This window comes from Tribolium castaneum, chromosome 2, assembly GCF_031307605.1.
Source record: "Tribolium castaneum strain GA2 chromosome 2, icTriCast1.1, whole genome shotgun sequence".
In the NCBI taxonomy this organism is placed as follows: domain Eukaryota; kingdom Metazoa; phylum Arthropoda; class Insecta; order Coleoptera; family Tenebrionidae; genus Tribolium; species Tribolium castaneum.
In genome coordinates, this window is record NC_087395.1 from 13,179,105 (window position 1) to 13,203,821 (window position 24,717).

The 24,717-nt window shown below is 32.6% G+C and overlaps 2 protein-coding genes and 1 non-coding gene across 5 annotated transcripts; 1 reads left to right on the forward strand and 2 right to left on the reverse strand.

Moving 5' to 3' along the window:
* Nucleotides 1-40: 40 nt before the first annotated feature.
* Tgi (Tondu-domain-containing Growth Inhibitor) lies at nt 41-15,724 on the reverse strand. 3 transcript variants are annotated; one of them, XM_963763.5, is made up of 4 exons: nt 15,563-15,724; nt 14,582-14,671; nt 3,404-3,706; nt 41-734 (listed from the first exon to the last, which is right to left on the reverse strand). In XM_963763.5, the coding sequence occupies exons 2-4, from the start codon at nt 14,664-14,666 to the stop codon at nt 451-453; spliced, it is 672 nt and encodes a 223-aa protein (XP_968856.3). In that variant the 5' UTR covers nt 14,667-14,671; nt 15,563-15,724; the 3' UTR covers nt 41-450. The 3 variants fall into 3 exon arrangements, with proteins under 3 accessions (XP_968856.3, XP_008199634.2, XP_008199633.2); XM_008201412.3 differs by having other exon boundaries at nt 14,582-14,692; XM_008201411.3 differs by lacking the exons at nt 14,582-14,671; nt 15,563-15,724 and adding an exon at nt 5,308-5,761.
* LOC135265525 (U6atac minor spliceosomal RNA) lies at nt 650-763 on the forward strand. The gene has a single exon (XR_010333268.1). It is a non-coding gene; the product is annotated as a U6atac minor spliceosomal RNA (small nuclear RNA).
* Nucleotides 15,725-16,147: 423 nt separating the features above from the next.
* On the reverse strand, nt 16,148-22,604 carry Atg7 (Autophagy-related 7). Its single transcript, XM_008201413.3, has 10 exons — nt 22,335-22,604; nt 22,084-22,279; nt 21,923-22,033; nt 21,243-21,460; nt 20,965-21,192; nt 19,748-19,892; nt 19,537-19,692; nt 19,072-19,428; nt 16,476-16,886; nt 16,148-16,322 (listed from the first exon to the last, which is right to left on the reverse strand). The coding sequence occupies exons 1-10, from the start codon at nt 22,532-22,534 to the stop codon at nt 16,287-16,289; spliced, it is 2,058 nt and encodes a 685-aa protein (XP_008199635.2). The 5' UTR covers nt 22,535-22,604; the 3' UTR covers nt 16,148-16,286.
* Nucleotides 22,605-24,717: the final 2,113 nt, after the last annotated feature.

Below are 24,717 nucleotides of genomic sequence, written 5' to 3' on the forward strand. Positions count from 1 at the left end.
ATGTGACTGTGTTGGAGGGAACTGGGTCTGGTAAGAAAAGTTTGTATTAGATTTGTCATTTTAATTACGTATACCAAAGTAACATAATGGAGTTTAGAACTAAGCAACAAGAGTGGACTAAATTAATTATAAATATGAAGTGCTAAACTAGGCGATAACACTTTTGTATTTACAAAAACCTATATACAAGACAGTCCAATATTTACAACAATGGAACATAAGGAATCATTAACTGGTCAATTGGAAGGCAGCCTTTGTCAGGTTGTGCTCTCAATAGAAACTACACATAAAAATAAGAAAACAAGTCATTCGATCCCTGAATGAAACAAACCTCAATTCGCGACCTTCGGTGAAACCTATCTAAGCCTAAGATACATTTGTACGTTATTTCGATAAACTTACATTTAACACCATACATTTAAACGTTAAACACACATCGATTCAGCTTTTTTAAATAGTAACTATACTGTGATTGTCACCGGTACTGTTTTTGAGTTCTTCTTTTTTATTTAGTTTCACCCATGTGTCACCTAGAGCTTTGGCGAAGTGATCGTCCACAGATAAACCTGCAGTGTCCATTAATTCAATCACGTTCGTTGTGGTGGGAACTTTCGGAGGAGGTTTAACAGGGATTGCCTCTCTAGAAACATTGTTGTTTGAAAAGAGAGAAAGATAGTCGTTGCCTAGAGAACGACGGAAATGCTCATCGATGATTGGATCGCACATCGATATTCCTACAAGAGAAAAAAAGGATTAATATTTTGGATTATTTATTATCAGTTCAAAAAGTGAAGTTTCTGTTATTTTTACACAGTCAATAAACCAAGGCGTTTTTACAGAATGGACCAGAAGTAACGCACAAACTTCATATCTATCTATCATATCTATCTTTGTTTTTTGGTTCATTTTTCAAAAAATTTTGCTACCACAGTTACATTTATGATGTTATTCGTTTTTGAGCAATTTTATTTTTTTTTAATGACAACCAACATTTTTGTTTATACATTTTTATATTAGGTATGTACACATCTTTCTAATAAATAAATAAAATAAATTTAAAAAAATATTGATAATTACAATTGCACACTAAATGCTTTGTTTGTTCTTGGCTTATTTTATAAGGGTCAACTGTTTTTTATTTATTTTTTTAAATAACTAGTATTACGCTTAAACACAAAAATAAACAAAAAACTTTTTTTTTACTTTTTGATTTTATTGTCTTTTTTATTTTCTTTTCCAGAAAGATAAGATTATACCTACTTCTAAACACAGTAAACTAGAATGTAGGTTGTCATTTAAATTAAATAAAAACAACTCAAAATTAAAAAACGTCATAAATATCGCAATGGTGTCAAAATGTAGCATTTAAAAAATAAAATCAACCTGTTCGAGATTTTTTTTTGATAAATAATCCATAACAAAGATATGAATTTTGTATGTTATTTTTCCAGTCTGTATAAATTTTATATTGTCATTGACAAATTTTATAAATCAAATCCAAATGTGGTATATTTCTTAAATTTAAACGTTTAATTTGGGCAACAATATTCGAATCTTATTAATCCATACCACTGTCAAGAAATAGAATATTGTGCAAACAATTTGTGCAACTTAAAAACTGATTTGTGTATAACGACTAATTTACCAGCTTGTTGGTATTTTCTATCTGGATGTATTCATCTTCATTATTATTGAGTTGCTGTGTTACTGTACGACTTGGTACAAACTTTGCCTCGTAAGGATCGGACCACTCTAAAGGTGGTCGCAAATCGCTTCCTAATGAGGGATCGATTCAATATTTTAGAGGGAAGCCAATTTACCCAATGTACCCTTCTACACCAAATCAAAGTTTTTTAAATCAAAATTCAATAAATTTATTTTAGGGAAAGGATAGCAAAACTTTAAACAGAACGTTTCAATGGGGAATATTTCATTGTCAAATTCTGCAAAAATAGCTGTGGCTAGTAAGGAATTTCTGACAATGTCAAAGAAAACCAACATGACTTAACAATATCACAGATGGGTATAGGGAATGGTAATAATACAAACCACTGCAAAATTTAATTCTCTTTCATCTAGTGAAATAAAAATTACTGAAATCGTATCTTGATCCGGCTTTGATTGACGAAAAATAAAAATTATCTATTAGTGCCTTGCTGTTACTATTTTGTTCGTAGTTTGTTATTATACTAATTGAAAAGTGTCGGGATAATTTTTGTCTGTCTGAATTAAATTTACCTATTAGTAATTACTTTGCAGTGAAAATGCCATTATTTAGTATTCATACAGTGATCTTTTCGGAAACCTTTCAAAAATCCTTTCATTACACAATGTCACAATTTCTAACTGGTTACGTAAATTTTTCGCTGTTAAAACACAATTTACATAACAGAAAATTGGAAAATTAAATAAATTTCGATATAACTTGCAAATTAAATAAATTCTTATTTCAAGTACTTAATTTCACTGATATTCGAGAGAGAATTTTTTTTAATTTTATCCCAATACCGGGTGTATCAGAAATACTTGTGTGAATTTTATGACGTAATAAAACTCTTCAAGTACAACAACATTTTTCAAAATTCTTATTTATAATTTGTAAGGTTTTCCTCCTAGTTTTTGTGTAAACGAGCCGATCAGTGTTTAATAATTAGTTTGTATTCATAGGAACAATTTTCATTGTTATTTTAAATTGTTCAAATTGTCCGTTTCTATCACAACTAAATAGTTCGGTAGTTTTATTTTTGTACCCATAGGCGGGTACACGTTTCAATGTGTTCCCTTTCCAAATTTTAAGTAAATTGTCGAAACGTTTTTGAAAAATCACAAATAAAAAAAATGTTTTGTGTTGAGCTCTGTTACCTGTTAAAATTAACACACGAATTTTTTATACACCCTGTATATCTTCAATGTGAATTGTATGCTATTCTCTTTTAATAGTTAATAAAAACCTTGAACATTTAAACCAAAACAACTAGCTTTTTACTATACTATATATACCTAATATTAATTTTAAAAACTAAATTAGTTTTGAGATTATGTAAAAAATAAAAATCAGAGATAAATGAATTTTAATAATCTGGCTCAAAACAATTTAACCAGTTAATCAGATAATGACACAATTTCCTTCAACAAACAAGACAATTGTGTAAAAACAAAACTTTCCAATAAATTCGGGCAATTTGAATAAACTGTGACGCTACGAAAGAATACAAATTCTTGCAGCCATTTCCCTCAATTCTTTTCGAACAATACCCTGACACTTATTGTGTATTAATGTGTAAATTTTGAACTTTGCCACAACGCAAATAGCACCCAAATCCAACTTGATCTATTTTTCAGCGGATGTGGTAAACACCAAAAATGCAACCGGTATCAAACTTCCATCAAAAATAATACTAACCAGGAGGAAGATCTTCTCTATTTTTCTGTATAACACTGGGTCTGTAGTTAGATCTGTATCCTGGATTATTAATAGTTTGCGAGTAGGAAGGAGGCAACCCTCTTTGTCTAACACTCATATCGAGCGGGGCATTATCCTGACCGTTCGCGGCGTGTTGATTTGGCGTTTCCGGCGGTTCCGTTCCGAACGTCTCGGCGATTTTCGGATCGGACTTCCGCGAGTACTCCGGAAGCCTCGAACGTCGATCCCTCTTCCATTTGGCGGTCGGAAGTTGCTTGTTGCTCGACTGCTTCGACGACTCCTCTAAATAAACAAAACAAACATTTTAATTATTCACAATTTTTTTTATTTCTTGTGTATCAGTTGTTAAAAATACTGGTACATATAGGGTATTACTGATGACTTGATGAGGAACGGCACTTCCAAAATTCTATTTTACTTTAGATACTGTTTGACTGGGGTACTGAATTCTGTCATTGACAAAATACTGCCATCATCTGTTTTTGATTAAAAAAATTGCTTGTCAAAGCAGGACAATATACGTTCAGAAGTGTTTGATTCTTGACAAAATACATTTTAAGTAGTTCCTTAAACTTTTTAAATTAAAACCTATTGCCCGTTGACCAAAAATTGAAAACAGATTCAGAATCCTCGAATAATTTTACATATCAATAATTGACTGAACTATTTAACTTCAGTAAAAACAGAACGAAACGCATTCATCTCTTACTACAATTCATTTTTATGTTAAGAAACCAAATTTTGCCTGATATCAGAGAAACTGTTAGCTCCAGTTAAAAAATTAAGACACTTTTGTTTTGATCCCATATTTTGCAAAAAACTATTGTTCGTTAATTAAATCTTAACTAGTTCCTCAAACTTTGACTGATATTTTAAAAACAATCGCTCGTAGGCAAAAAATTAACAAATTTAGAATCCTTGAATAATTTTACATTTGAAAAGTAGAGTATCAATTGTATAAACTGTCAAACTTGAATAAGAACAATTAAAAGTATTTATCTCTGATTTCAATTAGTCTTTATCTTAAGGAACCAAGCTTTAACCAATATCACAACAACTGGTAACTATTCACAAAACATAAAAATAGTTTCGGAATTCTCAAACAGTTTTTCGTACATTTGAGTTAGTTTGATATTCTTCTTTGTCAAAAAGGATTATATGTCCTGAAATATTTGGTTTTCGACAAAATGAATTTTAATCAGTTCCTAAAACCTAGCCTATAACTGTCGCCGGTAGAAAAAAAAGATAACAGATTGAGAATTATTTTGCATATTAGCATAATACTTTAATAAAAACATGAAAATCACTCAACTCTTATCACGACATATTTCTAATTATTTCTTTCGAACAAAACATTATAGGTTTTCGCTTTTATTGGCACGTATTCTCAGAATTAGATGATGACATAAAAGTTGACCTAAAATTATATTAGTTTTTGAAATTTTGAAAAGGTTAAAAAGCCGCAGAATCCGGAATAGCTTAGATTTTTGAACAGTCTATATTTACAAAACGACATTAATTTTTTGTAACGCTTCCAATGTGAAAACGGTTGTTTTTTCAAAATTTACGTTAAAATTTTCAGATTTCAAAAGAAAGCAATTTCAATTTGAAAAATTTAACCTAACTTTGAGATGGTCAACTCCCTCAACTTCCCCAAAGAAAGCAATTTTTTAATCTGATCTAATATGTGACATTGATATCAAAATACATATCTAAAACAGCCGTATTCTAGATTCACACAAAGTCAACGTGCATTTAAATAAAAAATAGAGAATAGGTTGTTAATATGAACGACCCGCTGCGACCTATACCAAGGCCGAGAGAAGATGGACTACATCCGGTAATCAAACGTTTCTTTGACGGAACGCCGGGGTCATGATTACCTTCGTCTAGCCATGGTTGCCAAAAGACGCGTTTGGGGACTTGCTGTTGTTTCATGGTTTTAACTAATTCGTGGACGAAAACCGAAAAATCCATTTTATTCCGTCGGAAAAAGGCGTCAAAAGTCACTCAACACTCAATTCACACATCCCATTGTACACACACAAACCGAAAGCCATTGTGCGACAGCCCAAGGAGTAGTAAACTAGCCTTCATTCATAAGAATCTCGCAGGTAGAGACTTTCAGGTATACGTAATTAGTTTTTTTATTCATCCAGAACGGAGCGACTCTACGACCGATTCAATAAAGCCGTTTTTCCTTCGACGTTCTTTTTGACCGGTTCGATGTTTTTTGTTTTATGTGGTACCACCAGAATCTACTTCGCGCTCGATTAATCTTCGACCACGTCCGAAAAACACGAACGGCAAGAACGGACGTGTTGGATTTTTCTATCTCCGACCAAGTTTTAATGAAGTAGTAAATACAGCAAGGTCGGTTATTAGACTGCGGTCGAAAGCTCCGCACAAAGAGCGCATTTTTGTGACGCTATTGTCGCACAGAAGCCGCTCATTGCTTCGATTTCACGGAAAGAAATGATGCAAAAATGATCTCATTATCTCAGAATTGATTCGATCGCAATCGTGCTGACTACATCTCGGTTTTGCTCAAGTTTGTTGCATCAAATGCGGAATTGTTCCAGTTTGGTTTCGAGCGAAAAAGAGTTTCAGAGAGCCAAGATTAAACAAAAACAACGGTGAAGAAAAAAATAAGCCGACTCAGGACGAATCACAACTAAAACCAGCAATTTGCATCGCACGGAAATATGAGCAACGGGTAAATGGCCGCGGAGGTGTCATCTTCACCAGTTTTTTGCAATTACGGGAATTAAACACAATTAACTACTTTAATCAGTGCCGTAGCTATTATTAAGAGAATACCCCAAGCGTTTTCTGCCAAAAATATGTACTTTACGAAATAAACAATTAGTTTATCATCAAGTACTTTAAAAATGTGATTATTACGAAATTTTATATATTAGGTACTAGTTTTTGAGTTAAAAAATGTTTTTCTTCAAATGGCACTCTACTACAGCGATTTTTTTGGTTAAAAAAGATTACGAATATGCTTTAAAAATTTCTAATTCAATAATTTTGTTTTCACTTCGGCCAAGTTTGAAAAACTTTCGTAATGAGCTCGGAACGTACATTTAATAAGGTTTAATAGGGTTTTTGGCTAATATTAGCTGTTCCAAAACTATAAAAACACCAACGTCGCATGTTCTCTCTGTTACAAATTATTCATGCACTTCAAAAATGTAATAGCTAATGTTATTTATACTTTCAATGAGAGATCTAATAATTAATAACTATTTTACAATTTTATCAATCTCATTTGAAAACATAATTCGGTAAACTGTGACGCTAGCGTTTTTTTAGTTTTAAAACAGCTAATAGTTTTTTTGACACTGATACGCTGTGATATTGATTTTATAAAATTTTGTAATCCCCGTTACCATTAAAAAAACTTTGGGCAAAGTGCTGAAAATCATTATTTAGCAACATCTACAGAAAAACGACATTTTTTAAATCTGTAAGAAACAGTTTTTAACCGATAATCCTTCTCATGAATCACTTTGTAACAACCAGAAATTAATTTCGTAAGTAGAAGCTACTAAGCATAAAAAATAGGCACATAATTTCTAAGATAAAAAACATTGGGAATTTAAAAAATTAAAAAAAAAATGTTTTGTAATTTGAAGCCATACTTCTCTTATTTACATTTTACAGTAAAATTTGTAAAATACCAACTCGGCCAACATAAGTCTATATTCTTAAGCCCTAGTCACTATTTTGATGACAATATTTATATTTTTTATGAAACAATACAATAAATTATTTCTAACCTAGCTATAATATCCGAACCTGCCAACAATAGATTCCACTTTTAAGAACGTACTTCTTCAAAATACATAAAAATTGAAAATTTTTCTTAATAAAGATTTGTATTTTTTTATTTATTATTGGTAAAAAAATCACATACAAAATTTACTTGAAAATTATAGACAGGCACTGAAACAATTGACCAGAACTTCAGATATTTTTTTCTTTCAATAAGTTTTGTGATGAAGTCTCAGAACTCGATTTAATAAGCACCTTCTTTGCATTTTTAATATTGATCTCAAATATAAATAAGATTCATTGATGTGTTAGCTCTGAAAATTATTTATCCAATTGTCGTAAATTCTAGCTACGCCACTGATTAAAGTATGCCAAGACAACGTGAAACAGTGCATCTATTAACCGACAATCAAGAATAACGATGAGCACACTTGTACGGTAAATAATGACAAAACGGAATAAATCAATATTTAAAATCGGTCGCATTCTTTTCTTTTGACAAACACTTAATTATGAGTTGTGACAATAGAGAATTACGCATGAAAAAACAATTCGATCTCGTGTTGGTGACGTCAAAATCGCCACACGCGAACAGCATCATTCTTCACAAAAACATCGCATTTTTCGTGACAATCATCTACCATAAAAATTCTTCTATGAACTAATCTCCCACCATCGTTTTAGAAAAATTCCGAGCATTTTCGTTACGGGCGACTACGACATTCTTCCACCGGAATCGGATAATCCGGTCTTTCGACAGCTGGTCATTAGTGTCATTATACTTTTGATTTTTTTCGTTATGATGCTGGACGCTTTTGTTCCACATCATTATGGTCGTGATCTCGCTGGATATTCCTGGTTTTCTTATCTTTAAAACGGCAACCGGACCGCATACCACGTTGCTTGAAATTCTTGCTTCACACCATCGTGACGTTGGCGTCGATGCTCGAAAATCGACCTTACGTAAGAAGACACCAAACGATTTATTTGTCGAATTCCATCAAGTTTTCTTCGACGATAAATAATAGTGAGACGCCTCGTGGATCATTTCAGTGAATCGAAGAAAGAGTCGTAATTAAGAGATTGACTGGAATGTGCGCTTAGAGACATGGCGCTACGACCGGTCTTCCAGCGAGGGTGGTAGAATGCGCGAATTGGAAAAATGCAGCAAATGCTTACCCAAGATCTCAGCAATGCAAAATGTTTTTCTGATGATTTTATTGCATACTTGGATGCCCGTATATTTGCCTGCGGGTTCGTTTGCATGATTCTTGTGGATGGTGATCGAAAACAAACTTTAGGTCTCATTATTTATAATAAGATACTGTGCAAAAGACCACTTATAAGGCACAGAGAAACGTGAGGCATTATGGGAAAGTCAGACTTCTGCAAACTGCGAATCATAAACTAGAGTAAAAAATAAACTATTTTTTAAAACGACTATTTAAAATGTTGATGCTACTTTAAAATGACCACAAATTCTAATTTAGTAAGATTATTTTTTACTTCAAACAAAGCTTACCAAGAGACGTGGACTGCAAAAAAACTTGTTTTTTAACATATTCACTTTTAAGCCAATTATTCGCAATTTTTTTCTGATTTTTGCTGTAGGCAAAACTTATCCGAAGAGAAGTAGGAAATTGGCAGTCACTTTGGGGTTGCAATGAATTTTCTGGTTGTCGCAAAATAATTTGGCATTGGCATTGATTTGTGCAGACAAGTTATTTTTTAATAAGGCTACGTAAAATGAAAATGACTACAAACTCTTATTTAGAAGTATTATTTTTTGCTACAAATAGAACTTATCGTATCATTTCTTAATTTTATGAATTTTTTGTTTTTCTCAAAATATTTTGACATTTGCGTCCGTAAAATCCGTAACATTTTTGTAACTTTTTGCTAAAAATTAAGCTTATCCCCGACAGCAAATTCTTAAAAAACCTTAAAACATTTTCTGAAATTATTTTGAGAAAATATGCAAGGCTTTTAAACAAAAGAACCAACTGCAAAAAATAATAAACCGACAGTCACTTCTTAGGGCTTTAATAAATTTAATTTGTTCTTGTCAAAATATTTTACCATTGGCTCGTTTTTAGGCAAATCATTGGTAATTTTTACAAAAAACAAAGGGCCTTCGATTTGGGAAAAATAATCAACCGACAATCACTTGTTAATGCTTTAATAGCATATTATTATACGAGTTTTATAAGACGTTTTATTGTGGCACGAATTGTTGCCATATGAGTGCCACAATTAAATCTTATAAAACGAGTGTAATATACTATTTTTTTTACTTTATGTTTTTGTTGTTTGTTTTCCTTAGTCTAACTTATCAAGATCTGTTCAAACTATTTCCTCTTAATTTTGTTAGTTATTCGAGCTTTGTTAATACACGACTTGACGCTGTTGACAGATGACACACTAAATTACAGTGATGACTGATGACATCCAGCCCAGCACTGCCAATACAACTACTAAAAATTTACTAAAAGGAGTTGGACAAAAGTTCTCTTTATGAAACTACTTTCAGTTTCACAATGAATAATTTAAGAAGCCAAAGTGAAAAAAAAAGTTTTTTTTTAATATTTTGGCATTGGCTCATGGTTTATTTATTAAAAGGGCTTTTTTGACTGTAAAAAAAGTGAACCATCAATCAGATCCTAGTGTCGACTATTATTTCGATGTCTTTCTTAATTAATTTATCGGTGAAAAACACAGGACCAAAAAATACCGCTGCTCTGATGCCTCACAATAAGCGGCTACAATGAATGATTTTGACTTTCTACAATAGAGTGGTCAAATTTGTATATGTAGAAAGATTTTAATCTTTGAAATAACGGCTTAATTACAGTCAAATCCACTGAAACATATTTTAGATTTTAATCATGAAACATTACAAGAATTATTACGAACTATGTCAAATATACCGGGCGACTATTAAAAATTCTTCTAGTCAGGTTGGTGTCAAATTTAAAATTTAAATTTGGCAACATTGACTATGAGATCTAAACGTCAAAATTTTATACTTAATTGTAATTCCCTTCCGACCTACGATCGCAGACATGGCAGTCAAATGACACAACTCCATATAATAACTAGCCAATCTAAGAGTAGGTATCAAAAATACGTGTGTTAATTTTACCACGTAATAAAACTCATCAACATTTTACAAAATTCTTATTCATTATTTTCCCTGTTTTTTTTCCTTCTTTTGTGTAAACGAGCCAGTCAGTATTAAATAATTAGTATTCATAGCAACAATTTTCATTGTTGTTTTAAATTGTTGTTTCTGTTTCTGTCACAACGAAAAGAGTTCGGCACTTTCATTTTTGTACCAATAGGCGGGTACACGTTTCAATATATTATCTTTCAAATTTTAAGTAAATTGTCCAAATTTTTATTGAAATATTACAAATTAAAAAAAATGTTTTAATTGTAGAACATTGTTACCTGTTAAAATTAACACATATTTCTCATATATCCTGTAAATATGTAATAAGTATAATAACATGAGATCGAAAATATAGGTACTCAATTAGAGCAAGCCTTGAAAGTGAAGTGTAACTTTAGCCAGATCATATGCTATGTAAAACCACCATAAGCCAACATAACTATAAAAGTGCGACCGTAAATAAACAGTTAAAATGTGGTTAAAGTTCCGCAAGGCACAGTTTTCAGTTTTGCCAACAGCATTTTTTGATGCAATCTTTAAAAGTCACCCGGTAGAAATACTAGTTGATATTTACAATTCAAGTCGTTAACGGGGCTAAATTAATTTAATATACGACGTGTAGCGGCAGTGTTTTAATAAATAAGAGAACCTTCATTTCTTTTACCTCTAGCGCGTAATAACGAATAAATATTTGACTTAGGGTGGCATTACTCAATTTTATTTTTAAATGGTTCAACTAACATTTAGCAATAAAGAATATATTTTATTCATGTTTTTCAAATTAAAAATGAGGATAGACACGTTTTTTCGCAATAAATTTTATATAAAATGTTTTTAATTCTATTGTCAACTCAATTTTTCAAAAACCAATTTAAACTTAAACCAAAAGTACCATAGCAAAAATAATTAACCCACTAATTAGTCCTAAAAATATAAATTGAGGAACTATTTACACATAGGAAAATTGTATCTAAAACGGTCGATTACTCCACTTCGTTTCCGACCATTCTATTTACCTATACTCAAATGGTTTATGGACAAGAACAAGATTGGGTAACTACCAATTGGTAAATTGGTACTACGATTTGGTTACACGACTACTTTCAGTACTTTACTATTGAGTAGGCTTCGAACAAACCTACCACGTTAACGAGGACATGCGTTTTTAAGGTCTGTCCTAGAATTTTTTATTTAAATAAAGTGATGAAAATTTGGTTGTGTAATTTAAGAAGTATTTTATGTAACAATGAAACAAAATGTAACGCGTTCTAATAAATTTTCTTTCCATATCATAGTAAAAATTGACAAACTACAAGCCTTGAATTAGAGATAAAAATGATAAGTGTTTGGCAAACAAATATTTTACAGTTTTTAATATTATTATAAGCGATGCAGGAACTGATAGCAATAGATAACCTGCTATAAAAACTCTATTTACAGTAAATAAACAAATAATTATACAGACACAAAAAATTACCTTGGCAAACTCAATTTTTAAAGACTGATCGTATTTGCATACTACCAACTAAATTTCCATGTTTTCTCGACCTAAATAGAAGGTGAACGAACACACTTCAAAACCACCTACTTACGACAAAGTATAAGTACAAAATTATGTTTGACTTTTTCTTGAAGAAACAGTAAATCGTTAATTTTTTACATGTATGGCGAAGGTTACAGCAGTTATACTTGCTTAGAGTTATTTTAAGTAAGCACCTACATTTTTTTTCAGATGTGTTAATTCAAGCACAAAATGTGTCATTACGAATTTTAGGACATAGCGCAGTGGTAAAATTCCGGTGCTATTTTTTCTGCACTGTTTTTGTTCCAATTTGTGACAAAGCATTTATTTATAAATATTTTTTCAAAACGTGTGGATGCACTTATTCATCTGAAGAGCAGTTTTAGACAGCAATTTGACAACTGAAAATAATCCGTTTGTTTTCTGGCTTAAGGGGAAAACCAGAGGAAATATCTAATCATTTCAGTTGTTTACATGTACGACGAAAAGGAAAAGGCATGTTTTCCGCTGTTTTGTTATGATACTAAACTTGAATGATCTAATGCCAAAGGAAATTTTTTCCACGCTCAACAAATTCCTAACATTCACTAGTTATTGCTTTCTTTGCCAAAATAACGAAACACGCAATTCTGATTGAACTTTTTCTCTGAGTTATCTTGAAGTGAACGTATCACATTCCAGGCATCAGCATTCGAAATTTCAAGTATAATTGTTATCGAGATGAAACTCGCCGTCCTGCTGGTGCACTTTTGATGACCAGGAAAAATATTCCGACAACGTGCAAGCATCATCGGAATGCAATATTCGATATAGCACAGCGCTGGATGTGCCAACTTTCATTGGATCACCCTGTGCATACGTAATTAAGAAACTATGCACAATGAGCCGAATCCTGTTGGCAGCACTCCATTCGATGTGCTGAAGAGCGGATTATTTTACTGGGCTCTACGAACTTATGTATAAAAATTTTGAGTTTATTTGTTGCTACTCGTTTTTTAAATAAATGTAACAATTTGTTTATTTCTATAGCAGAACATATGTTAAAGAGTCTACTCAAAATTAAATAAGGTAAAATAAAAGTAGATAAAGTACGAAATTTCTAGCTACCTTAACCTTTTTACAACAACCCTTAATATTCTAAGTCAACGAGTGTGGTTTAAATTTATTGGGTGTATGTTGGACAGCTCTACTGCATACTCTCTTCCAACTGAAATAGTGAAGATTGACTAAAATAATACATCATACAACAATACAGTTGAGGACAAGAAGATGATTAGTCTGCACTAAAATGTAAATTAGTGTTTTCTCGGGTAAAGATGTTTATTGCTCACTTCGTACACTTTTATTAACAGATGTTGCAGTACGCCGGTACTGAATGAAACCCTAATTTGCATTTTACTGCAAACTATCCTAAACTGCATTGTTGTGTTATGACATATGATTTTAGTCAATTCTCACTATTTCGGTTGGAAGACAGCACTGAGTCGTTTTATCCCAGGCAAAAATTTGTTCTTACAAGTATTATTTGCCTGAAACCTTTTTGTCCTGCCTTTTAGAACCCCCATAATAAAAATAAAATTTCTTAGGTAAATACCCACTCTTAACGACAATTTTTTGCCTGGAATAAACCAAAATCAGTGACCCCAAGTGACATACCGACAACCAATAAATTTAAATAAAACTCGTTGACTTAAAATATTAGGCATTAGGAAGTTTATGGTAGCACATATCGTAGCTGTTTTAGGGCTCAACAGCTTCTTTCGTCTGCATAATCTTTGAGGTAAGGTTAGTAAAAACAGTGAACCGAAAAGTTTTCGCTCACTTATTCAATAAACAATTTGAAATTATGGTTTTTCGTGATTGAATAAAATGATGTACAGGACTCTTGGGAAACTAAATGGCTCAAATGAAGTTTTTAGTTTCTCCACGCGGACAGTAAACACCGTAATACAAAAACTGCCTTAAAAATTTTGTGTGACCACGACGAAAAAGTATAATTTCGTTCTTATCTGCTTTCTGGTCTTAGCTTTTGCTATTTTTTGGCTTTGGACAAAAAAGTAGACAAAAACGACGACTGTAATTTTAAAAAATGATGTTAATATTTACTTTTTGGAATCTCTTGACAATGATAAGTCAAACTAATCATTGTTCCATGTAAAGTAATGAATTTTCTTGAGACATAATTATTAAGATATACCTCAAGATGTTTCTATAGCCACACTTACTCGCAAATGCATATTTTTTGACCAAAAAGCTCCACTATTTCATAAAAAAGTTTTTATGAAATACCAATTTTTTAATTGGCATACAAACTAGATTAGACTTCAATTTAAAAAAATATATATAATCGAGTTGAAAATGACCCATAACAAATGTGCGTTACTTTAGCTTTATACTGCAACTAAGAAGAAAAAACATTGAAAAATGTTCTCCATCAACATAATTTTTAGCAGATGAAGATATTAAAAACGGATACGGATATATTTTTTAAAGTCAGCTCCTGTTTAGACAAACTGTGGGCAATAAATAAAAGTGGAACGCGTCTTGATAATAATTTAAAACGCACGCTTTAGTGACCGCGCCAATTTTAATATCCACACTCTATGAACAATCAACAAACCGTGCCATTGACAATGAAGAATTAAAACTAATTGGCGGCGGAATTTGACCACCTGTCACATACCTGCAGAGGCCAGAGCGTTCTGGTTTTCTTGCACCATGGTAGCGGCCCTCGACAGCACCTCCAGCGGAGACTCGCCGCCCTCCATGTCCTCTGGAAACGATACAGTAACAGCTGCGTGCAGCGAAATTCTTATTACTATATTATAAAATCTAATTCTTTTATAAAATGCTTCAACAATGTCAGTGTAAAAACGCGGAACTCTTTATTTTTGTAACAAAAGATCTAAAATTGTCGCATGACTGTAGTAGTCTGAACGATGAAATTTCGATTACTTCTGCAGGGAAGAATAGCTTTGTAGTAGTACGCAAAGGGTGCGTTTCGGCTCGATTTTCCTACAAGATCGTGGCGCACATGGTGGGCAGATGTTCGAAGGAAGGAATTCCGACAAAGGGAATAATACGCGTTGTTGTAAGCTGCAACGCACTACAATTTTCGATATTTTCATGCAGGAAAAATGTTGTTTGTTTAGGGTGGGACCGCCTATCGAGGAATTTTGTTTATTGAAGGAGGATTTGTGATGTAACGAATTTATCTCGCGATTTTTTCGCATTTATCTGCACTAAAATGTATTTATAAACTTTGTAATGAGATTAATTGCGATGAAAATATTCAATGGAATGTGAGTCGGTTAACAATCGTGGAAAAAAATTGGGGAAAACAGTGACCTCAATAATAAAAATATTTCAAATTCCATTCGAGAATGATTATTGTCAACAAAAACATATTGAGGGAACTACTGGAATCCAACTCGTCAAACAATCAAAAATCAAAACTGTAATTTATGTTAAAATAACGGCCGAAACCGCAAATTTAATTAACAAAAATTTTCAACTACAATAAATCAATAAAAACGTTCACTTTAATTGAAGATTAATGTAAAAGGTCCACACATAATCCACACAGAGGCGAAAACAATTTTCCACCCCGAAAATCAATAATTTTAATCACGTGTAATAAAAGCAAAATTAAAATACAACTCACCCCTTCAAGATCAAGTGGCCTGGGTAAAAACAACCCTAATCTCACTAAAAATAAGAGAATTATGCCCTTTTTACACTGTATTACACACTAACAAGTAAAACCGTGCAAAGAATTTGACATTTCGGTCAAACCTGCGATTCTGGTATGATCGGAATCTCAAATATTTACATAGACCCCCCTGGTGGAAAACTTGCGTACTACAGCCACACTTACACGCCACGAAAACGTGCTAAAAATCGATCAATTATGACCCGATTTTGACTCAAACAACTGAGTCACATTTAAACCAATACTGGTTATAAACAAATAATGTAATAAAATACGAGATTAATGGATTTTAAGCAAAAATACCAGCGAAACCGTATTAAGAAAATGCTATAGTGTGATCCAGACTTTGCCCCCATTGGTCCAAAATTTCGCACCGCATCATTGCTTCAAGTCAAGAAAGTAGTTTCGAGTCGAGACTAGTTTGAGTGTGTGGTGAAATTCCGTCTCGGAAGAATTTGGAACCAAAACTTTTTTCATTTAAGGACCCTAGCATGTGTGCGCTTGCGCAGCGCAATCGCACGCTATTTCAAATTTGAATTTTTTCCACGATTGAGATTTATTTCTTAAATTGTAATAAATACATTCATATAATGTTTGTACATAAAAAATGCTTGCTAGTACTTAAATAACGTAAGCAAAGGCGGCCTAAGGCGTTTCTCCGAAACTTCTTTGTAAGTTAATTCTCCCATTCTTCATCACTTAATTCCAATACCTGCAATAAGTAAATACTTTTTTTTACAGTATTTTGTGCTCCCTAGTGGTCGATTTTGGAAAAGCTCCATTGCGAAATTTAAATTCAGAATTCACTTTGAAGCAGTTCAAATTCGTTCACTAGAGGGCGCAGAAATGTTATCATTTAACTTACATCAGCATAATTGCTGTCAGCAAACAATTTGCTGAGTCCAGTTAAATTCTCCAGATAATTGTTGCTGTTGAATGTTTCGAGAAGAAAAGCAAAACCTTTGGCCTTGTACTCTTCTAGAACAATACTAGAGCAAGCAATGCATTGATTATACTTTGGTGTGGCAGGTAAAACGTGCATAAAACTTGATAAGAATCCTCTAATCGAGTGAGGTAATATTCCTAAAACGCCCCCTTGGTCGTCGGTAAAATTCATTTCGTGCTGGGGACCAGTTTTGTAAAATGCAGGTGCGTTAATGCCTTCTTCATGTTGAAGCAGTGAAACGGTTAACTCAACAGACAAAGCTCCTGCGATTGAGGAGACTCCAGGTCTGGTGACGGTGCATTGCTGGTCAAGAGTTCGGTCCTTTAGAGACTATAAGAGAATAGATTTTTATAAAAACAATATCTATATTTTGGTATAAAAATTTGTAATGTTTTTCCTTCACAAATCGTTGCTTTGATGAATCGACCCATATGAATAACAATAAATATAAGACGGAAACAACATTAGTAATATGCGCTCTTAAAATAAATACATAAAGATTATTTTTGCTTATTCTTTTTGTCATTGAAAAATACAGTTTCTTATAAATTCTATACCTACTTTTTTCTATTAGCGTTTTTTAAGATTATACCGGGCGATCGGTTTCACACCCGAATACCCATAAAAAATATGATTTGTGATTAGTGATTACCTTTACCTTTAAATATTCCTATCGTAATAAGAATATTTTTATCAACAAAACAAATTAAGAATGTCTCCAACATTACGTTGGAAACAATACGCAAATGTAGAGACAAAGATATTTTGAATGTGTGTTTGGGATTGAAACTGATCACCCAGTATGTTTTTACCATGTCCAAAGACTTTTGGCCTTTTCGTTCTACAATATTCACTTTTCTATATTTTTGCCCTTTTTAAAGCTTAATTTCTACTTACTTTCAAAATGTGGCTTCTTATTTTCCGCATTTATTTCTATTTCAATTGTATATTTTGTTTTATTCTGTAGAACTAGTTATCACATTACTTTTCACTTACATTTTTTTATTTCTTTCAAATGTATTTGAAATTTGGAATCTATATTATGCAGGAAATGTAAATCGTATTGAAAATTGGTGAAATTTCTACTTTTTAAAATAAAGATCGATAAAACCCAATCAACTTAGTCAATACCCCCTTAGATTCATATCATGGTAGTTGATGCTTAAATTATGGTTTAAATACATACTCCTTGTAGTCGTATGTTTTAAGTTATAATTATAAACAATGAAGTTCCACCAGAGTTAGATATTTTCAACTGTTGACTTCGAAATTAAGAAATACTCTACAAAAAAGAACGGCTTTAGTTTAATCTTTATCATTGCATTTCGTGCTATTTATTATCAGTTTATTTATCTTCCTACGTCCTCATATTTCCAAGTACTATTTTTTTAGTAGGTATAGTACTCATTTGGCATATATTTTATTCTTTGATATTTATGTTTAACTTTTCTTCTCTTAGAGGTATTTGTTTTTTAATTTTCTCTTTAATTTTTATTTTTTTTACATTCCTTTTAAATAGTATTTCTGACGTCATTTTATCTTAGCTCCATTTTGCTATCTCTTACAAGTGTATGCAGCGTGTTAGGGAATGGCTTAGCAAAAATTTAAAGGTAGATAGAGAAAGGCAAGACAAATCGATTAAGTGAAATCAAAAATGCAGTTTTCCCAAAAAAATTGTTCTAAAATTAAAGTCCCAAATTTTGAGAACCGCTGAACTACGATTAGAAAAATTATCGTAATTTTTAATATTCCTGACAAAACAGCAGAGGTAAATTAACTCATTGGTCCACTACGTTATTTTTCTATTTCAATTTGTGTATTGTTATTCAATTAAAAAAAATATTTTTTTTGCCAGGACCGGGATTCGAACCTCCCACTCAAAGGAACATATTAGCCTTGAAAGATTCTCAAATCGCCCACGCGCCACGATCTATCTCCATTTTGCTTAAAGAAAAACTTCTAATAAACTACTCTAAAGTACGCATTTTTTAGAAAAAAGAGTTTTTAACTCGTCTGATCATAAGAAATTCACAAAGGAAATATTGCTAAGCCATTCCCAAACATCCTGTAAAACTCAAATTTTCTATGTACCTCCATTTTTAGTCACATTATTGTTTATCCGGAAAAACTTTTAGTCATTTAGGGCTGGGAGTAAATGAAATTTATATTTTTCGCAACGTTTCGATTTTTTATTAAAATTATTATTTATTATATTTCTTAAATCTTTATTTTAGATTCCTTGATATGGCCTAGTGCCCTAGAGTATAACTTTTTGTTTTATTTTTCTTTATTTTTCAAAGTTGCAAAGTTAAGTTGCATTTTTAAGTAGTCAAATAACAAAAGCTAATAGTAATAAGTTAATACATATTGAATTAGTTTTTTCTTTTTCATGAAAAATTGTAATTTCGTTACATAGGCGGTTTCATAAAACCAACGGCAAGATACGTATTTAGCAAACGTTAAAAAATTATTAATTCAGTTTTTTCATCTAAAGATGGTGCAAGTAAAAACTTACGTTTCCTGGAGCAGTAACATCATTGCAAAAATAACATCCGAGTTCGTTTCCGGATATTCTTTTAAATGCCGAATGAGTTTGTACTTCTTTAACATTATCTTCAATATCTTTGCGACCATATCTCATGATCAAGTAAGTATCGAAGCCCAAAGCAACATTTATTACTATTTTATTATGGAATATGCCGAGTAATGTAGGCAACCAGCGGCTCTCTCTGGAGTCAGTCAAAAGGAAAACAATATCGTGTTCTTGAATGAGTTTTTCTAAATCCTCTACACTTTTCTTCACAGATTCAACAGTACTTTCACCAACATTGTGCCCAGGCATTGGTATCGTAAATTGATGACCTTGAGAATTCTACAATAACGTTGTTTTAACTTATACCATGTTTTCAATTAAATTTGTGATCAAAGTCACAAGCCACTTTGATCAGAAATTTATTTAAAAGCACGTTAGTAATTGTACTATTGAGGGAAATATCTTGTGCAAACTTTCAGCCGCAGCTTCAGCCTTTGGTTTACTTTTAACTGCGTCTTCATAAGTGAACAGGTGTTGTCTAACTGGATTTGAGTAAGAAACCGTTGAATTGTCCACAAAGTTGATGTTTCTAACACCCCACCCCTGAAAGAGATTTAGTCAAAACTAATAGTTAAAATTTTAAAAATTGTAACAATACAAGAAGATTTCTTGCTACTGAACATCCCAAAGTTCCAGCGCCTAGAAGAAGGCATTTTGCGTTCTTTATTTTATCTAAATTAATATCAGGGAGAAGACGCCACTTCATCAGTTTCAAATTTAGATCAACACTTTCTTCAAATAATCTGGAAGTAGTAATGTTAGTAAATATGATGCAAATACCCGTTCAAGTCTTTAGCAAAAAAGGCAATCTCCCATTTACCAAAATTTAAACTTTCAGTACCTATTAGAAAAAGATTCTGTATTGTACTGGATCCAAATGATAAATTTCGAAAATCTACCAAAAATAGATAGTTTTTGCTATAGACTGGAGACAGAATTTTAATAAAAATAGTCTCACAGCCTCCATGATGGATTTCTGACCCTTTGCAACTTAATTAGAGTCTAAAAATACAAAAATTATGAGATAGTATACTGTTGTTAAATTTTCTTTAACAGTGATGTTTTTACGATTGGGAATACGACGAAGACTCAGCTCGGACAAGTCTAATATTATTTTAAGATAAGGAGGCTTCTATAAACACAAACCAGAACCTGCAAAATTTACTTTATTTTGCTTACATCTTAATGTAACGAAGGACTAAAAAATTAACTTATTTTAAATTTTTATAGTTTAAGAAGCCCCCTTTCTTATACAAGGTGAGTCTGCTAAAAGTGTATTTTTTTATTGGTAATCTATTTTGCTTATTTAAAAAACACTGCAGCGTGTATAAATCCAACATTCAGAAACGCGCGTTTTTTAAAATGCCCATGGCAACATCAGTAACCCAAGAAACGTGAAGATAAATGGCACCATTTTAATTATTTTTTATTATAATGACCATTAATTCCATGGCAACGAAAGGTATACTGATCTTACATTACGTTATTTTTAATTCAAAGTGTACCAATAAAAAAAAACGTAAAGTATTCGTAGATAATTGGTCTTTAAAACACATCCTATCCACCCATGACATTGTAAGACGTGTTATGAACTATGCGGATTATTAAAATAGGAAATAGCTGACTTAACTTTAGACGTGATTAATATCTTTTTTTTTCATTTTTTTGACAATTCAAATTGAACGCGCTTAAGGTCACCAACCTTAAAAATGACACGAATTACTAACTCAGTCAATTTTTTTTAGACTGTGGAAGGTCTGAAGTTGCAGCGGATGCAATTTTGTATCCATCAAGAAGGCTGTTTCTGGTTCATACATTTGAGGATCCATCGTTGTTCGCATGTTAGAAAATCGTGGTGCAAATTTATTTTTTTCATTTTTTTCCCATCCAGCCCACGCGTTGTCGCCACCCCCATAAATAATATCATCGATTGTTGAGTTGCATTGAGGTAGAGTTAATTTATAGATTAAACTTTGACAGCAGGATAATTTACGGTCCAAGAAGAACAACAGAAAATTTAAAGTTTTACCTCCAAGGAAAGGGCTGCAATAGTTGATTTATTTAATGTTTCTAGCAGCAGAGGAGAAACAAACCAATGATGTAACAAGAAAATAATGTAGTTCTTTATTTGAGATTTCGGATGTTGGCCACTGTTGATGTAATCTGCAAAAGCAAAATAATACTCCTGGCAATTATTCTCACTGACTTGGCTCAGTTTCGAGTGGTAAGTATGGAGTTTTTTATTATGGATTAAAAAGTATGGCTTTTGGTGAGGATCTAGTCGGGTATATTCAGTACTTAAAGACGCCACCTGTAAAATGATTGCTAACATCACAGACAACATACTGACATTTTTTTCTTAAATTTCTGATCAAGGTAGCCTGAGACATTAATTAAGTTGGCAACATCAACCGTTAAATTCAAGAATCAAACGTTACTTGCTTAAATTCTCATTAACAAAGATGAATCTGCTAAAAAACTAATAATAATAATTAAATTAATTCAAAAAAATATATATCAATAAAATTAAATATATTAAATATTTTATCAAACTCGTCTTATATAAAAAATTATTTCTTTAATTTTTCGTATTTGGTTAAGCAAAACATCACGATGTTAACATTCTTCTGCAGAAGAAACCCACCGTTTACGAAATAGTAAAATTTAAAATTTCGATTTTATTACCAAACATCCAAGAATACCTATCATACTTCAATAATCCAGTGTTGCCAACTTAATTTCACTTTGATAAGAAATTAAGCTTCACACATACTTCAGCCTCTGTAAAATGCTCTGAAATAGGACTAATTCCTTCTACTGAAATTTCCAGATTATGGGGAACTGGGTATGCAAACCAATAATAAAAATGGAACTTTTTAAGATCCTAGAAAAAAAACAATCAAATGTATTTGTTATGTTACTAAATTTGCTTACGCTGAATGACAAAATAAAAAAGAAGTTCATCAGATAGGGCTTCTCCAAAACCTTTCCACTTTTCAACTCTTCCAAAAACCGTCTACCTTCTTCGTTAATCATTTTGGTTTTGTCACAATCTTTAAACTGTTCAATTGTGTTTTTATTGAATATTTTTCCTTGAAATGGAATGTTGTTGTTTTGTGAATTAAGCGTTCTAGAATTTATAACACATTATGAGCGAAATACATGTAAATTTCATTATTAATTACGTGTTAAATGATGTGCTGTCCACTTCCACAATATGTGTGGTCCACGTTGTAGGGCTGTTTGAGAAGAAACCATAGATTTGGCGTTCATCATCGTTTAATTTGTCAACATTAATTTTTAATTCGGATAATTTGTTCCAAAAACTCGGTTGCACAAATGATGAAACTGTCACAAGTTGCAGAAGGGGCTTCGTTGAGGACATTTTTTGAATTTTTTAAGAACAGCTGATACTGACAGAACTGAAAACCTAACCTCACATTTTTGTTGTTGGGCATAGAATAAGAGAGAGGCATAGAATAGAATAAGAGCATGACAGAGATAGAAATAGCATCCCAAGGTCTTTGTGTTGTTAGGTTGTCTCATTATTTGGTCTCATTGGTAATTGGGTACCACTGATGATTGCTTTGAGTCAGTCGCGGACGTAATGCGTAGATAATTATTTGAATTTTCGTTATTTTTTTTTTAAATTGTGTTGTAAACTCTTAGTCCGTGTCTTAGTTTTCATTTTATTGTCGTAGGTTTTCTAAAAATTCATCAACAGCTCGGAAATACAACACATTTTTTCTATGATATACACCCATGGTTAGTACAAAGTGGTTGAGCGGTAAATGCCTGAATAGAGGGGATAACCGCCATATTGATACGCCATCAGTATGCCAACGTCAATCAACGATCAACGTGTTTAGCAGTGTTAAGAATGCTAATGTTACAGCTTAGAGGTAATGTTTTGTTTACATTCTTGAATTAATAGTTTTGAATGTTTGTTGAGATAAAATCATTGTAAATGTAAAATGTTCATCATTTTTTGACACAAAATAGAAGCAAATCTCATTTTATTATACAGGCTGTCTCAAAATTGACGCCCCTGCTTTTGGGATTTGGTTCGTCAGACTAAAAAGACTAAAACAAATCGAAAGAGTGGAAAATTGTCCGATTGTCCTTCGTTATCGAGTTATTGATAAATATTTAAAAATTTAAACATTAAATTTTATTAAAAGCGAATTTACCAAATTTGTTGTCACAAAATATGTTATAATGCGATTTGGAAACTTTTCCGCATATGCCCTAGTCTCAGTAGTGACATTGCCATCATAGAAACACTTAACTTATAACCGAGCTTTTAACATATCGACAAAATTTCGAATACACTAATGCAGTGGTATCCTATCATTTTAAACATACAAAAAAGCGAAGGAAACTAGTAGTACTCCTTACTAGACAGAGTGATTCAAAGAATTTTGTATATCGAAGGACCAGGAGACTGAATTTAGGGGGATTTCACAAAGAAGCTGTTTACTCTTATGAAGCTATATTCAATCTCTATTTACAATATTTACAAGTACCGACGGTACCCTCATGGGCACCCTCACCCCGTTGTCGGGGTAGCGTAAAGGGAGGGGAACTCTTAACATCCTCCTCCCCGCCAATTAACAATTAATGAATAAAACACAACTTATTCTAACTTAACTAACATGCACAATATCATTGTAATCACATACATAATAATTATCTAGGTAAAAACTTAAAACTAACAAACACAAGTAATAACGAAAATAAGACAAGACAAATTAGTTATACAATGAAAAACTTAAAACTAAGAACACAATACATTTTCAACCAGCAGGTAATTACCACTTGAACCACAAATTTTGAATTTGAACTGTTTCGTCGCGTCTTTGTCGTCGCACTTTAGTGGCTTAATCGCACTAGCCCATCGGAAGCACACACACACGATTTACTCCTCTTTTTGTGATTCCACTCGCGGTCTTCACTGATACGACCCTGGTGATGCCGTCTGCGCCCTCGTGGGTTTCTGTGATGCGTCCTAACTGCCAGTGTAAGGGAGGCAGGTTGTCCTCCCGCAAAATCACCAAGGTGCCCGGTTGCAAGGAAATAGTCGATGCTGTCTTCCACTTGTTCCTGACTTGGAACTGCGACAGATATTCGCTCCTCCATCTTTTCCAAAATGTCTGCCTTATTTTTTCCACCAATTGCCACCTGGACAGGCGGTTGTCCGGCAGCGACAACATGTGAGTTTCTAACGGCGCCGTCAAGGGGGGCCCAATCAGAAAATGGCCCGGCGTCAATGGTTCCAAGTCATTTGGGTCGTTACTCAAAGGGGTAATAGGTCGGGAGTTCATGCATGATTCTATTAATGTCAGGGAGGTGTACATTTCTTCATATGTTAATAACGAGAGTCCCACAACACGTTTAAAATGATGCTTAAATGCTTTAACCCCCGCTTCCCAAATTCCCCCGATATATGGAGACTTGGCAGGAATAAACTTCCATTTAATACCTTCATTATTTAATTCTTTGACCACATTCTTTTCAAATTCATTTGACTTAAATAAATGTTCAATTTCCTGCAACTCTCTGTTTGCA

What these genes read in the sequence shown, in the direction of transcription:
- Tgi (XM_008201411.3), bottom strand. Translation starts at nt 5,401, where the DNA reads ATGGATTTTTCGGTTTTCGTCCACGAATTAGTTAAAACCATGAAACAA. An exon ending in GCAACCATGGCTAGACGAAG is followed by an intron (nt 3,707 to 5,307) that starts GTAATCATGACC and finishes TTGTTTATTTAG; the next exon opens with AGGAGTCGTCGAAGCAGTCG. An exon ending in TAGAGAAGATCTTCCTCCTG is followed by an intron (nt 735 to 3,403) that starts GTTAGTATTATT and finishes TTTCTCTTGTAG; the next exon opens with GAATATCGATGTGCGATCCA.
- Atg7 (XM_008201413.3), bottom strand. Translation starts at nt 22,534, where the DNA reads ATGTCCTCAACGAAGCCCCTTCTGCAACTTGTGACAGTTTCATCATTT. An exon ending in ACAACGATGGATCCTCAAAT is followed by an intron (nt 19,893 to 20,964) that starts GTATGAACCAGA and finishes TACTACTTCCAG; the next exon opens with ATTATTTGAAGAAAGTGTTG. An exon ending in ACAAGATATTTCCCTCAATA is followed by an intron (nt 19,429 to 19,536) that starts GTACAATTACTA and finishes ACGTTATTGTAG; the next exon opens with AATTCTCAAGGTCATCAATT.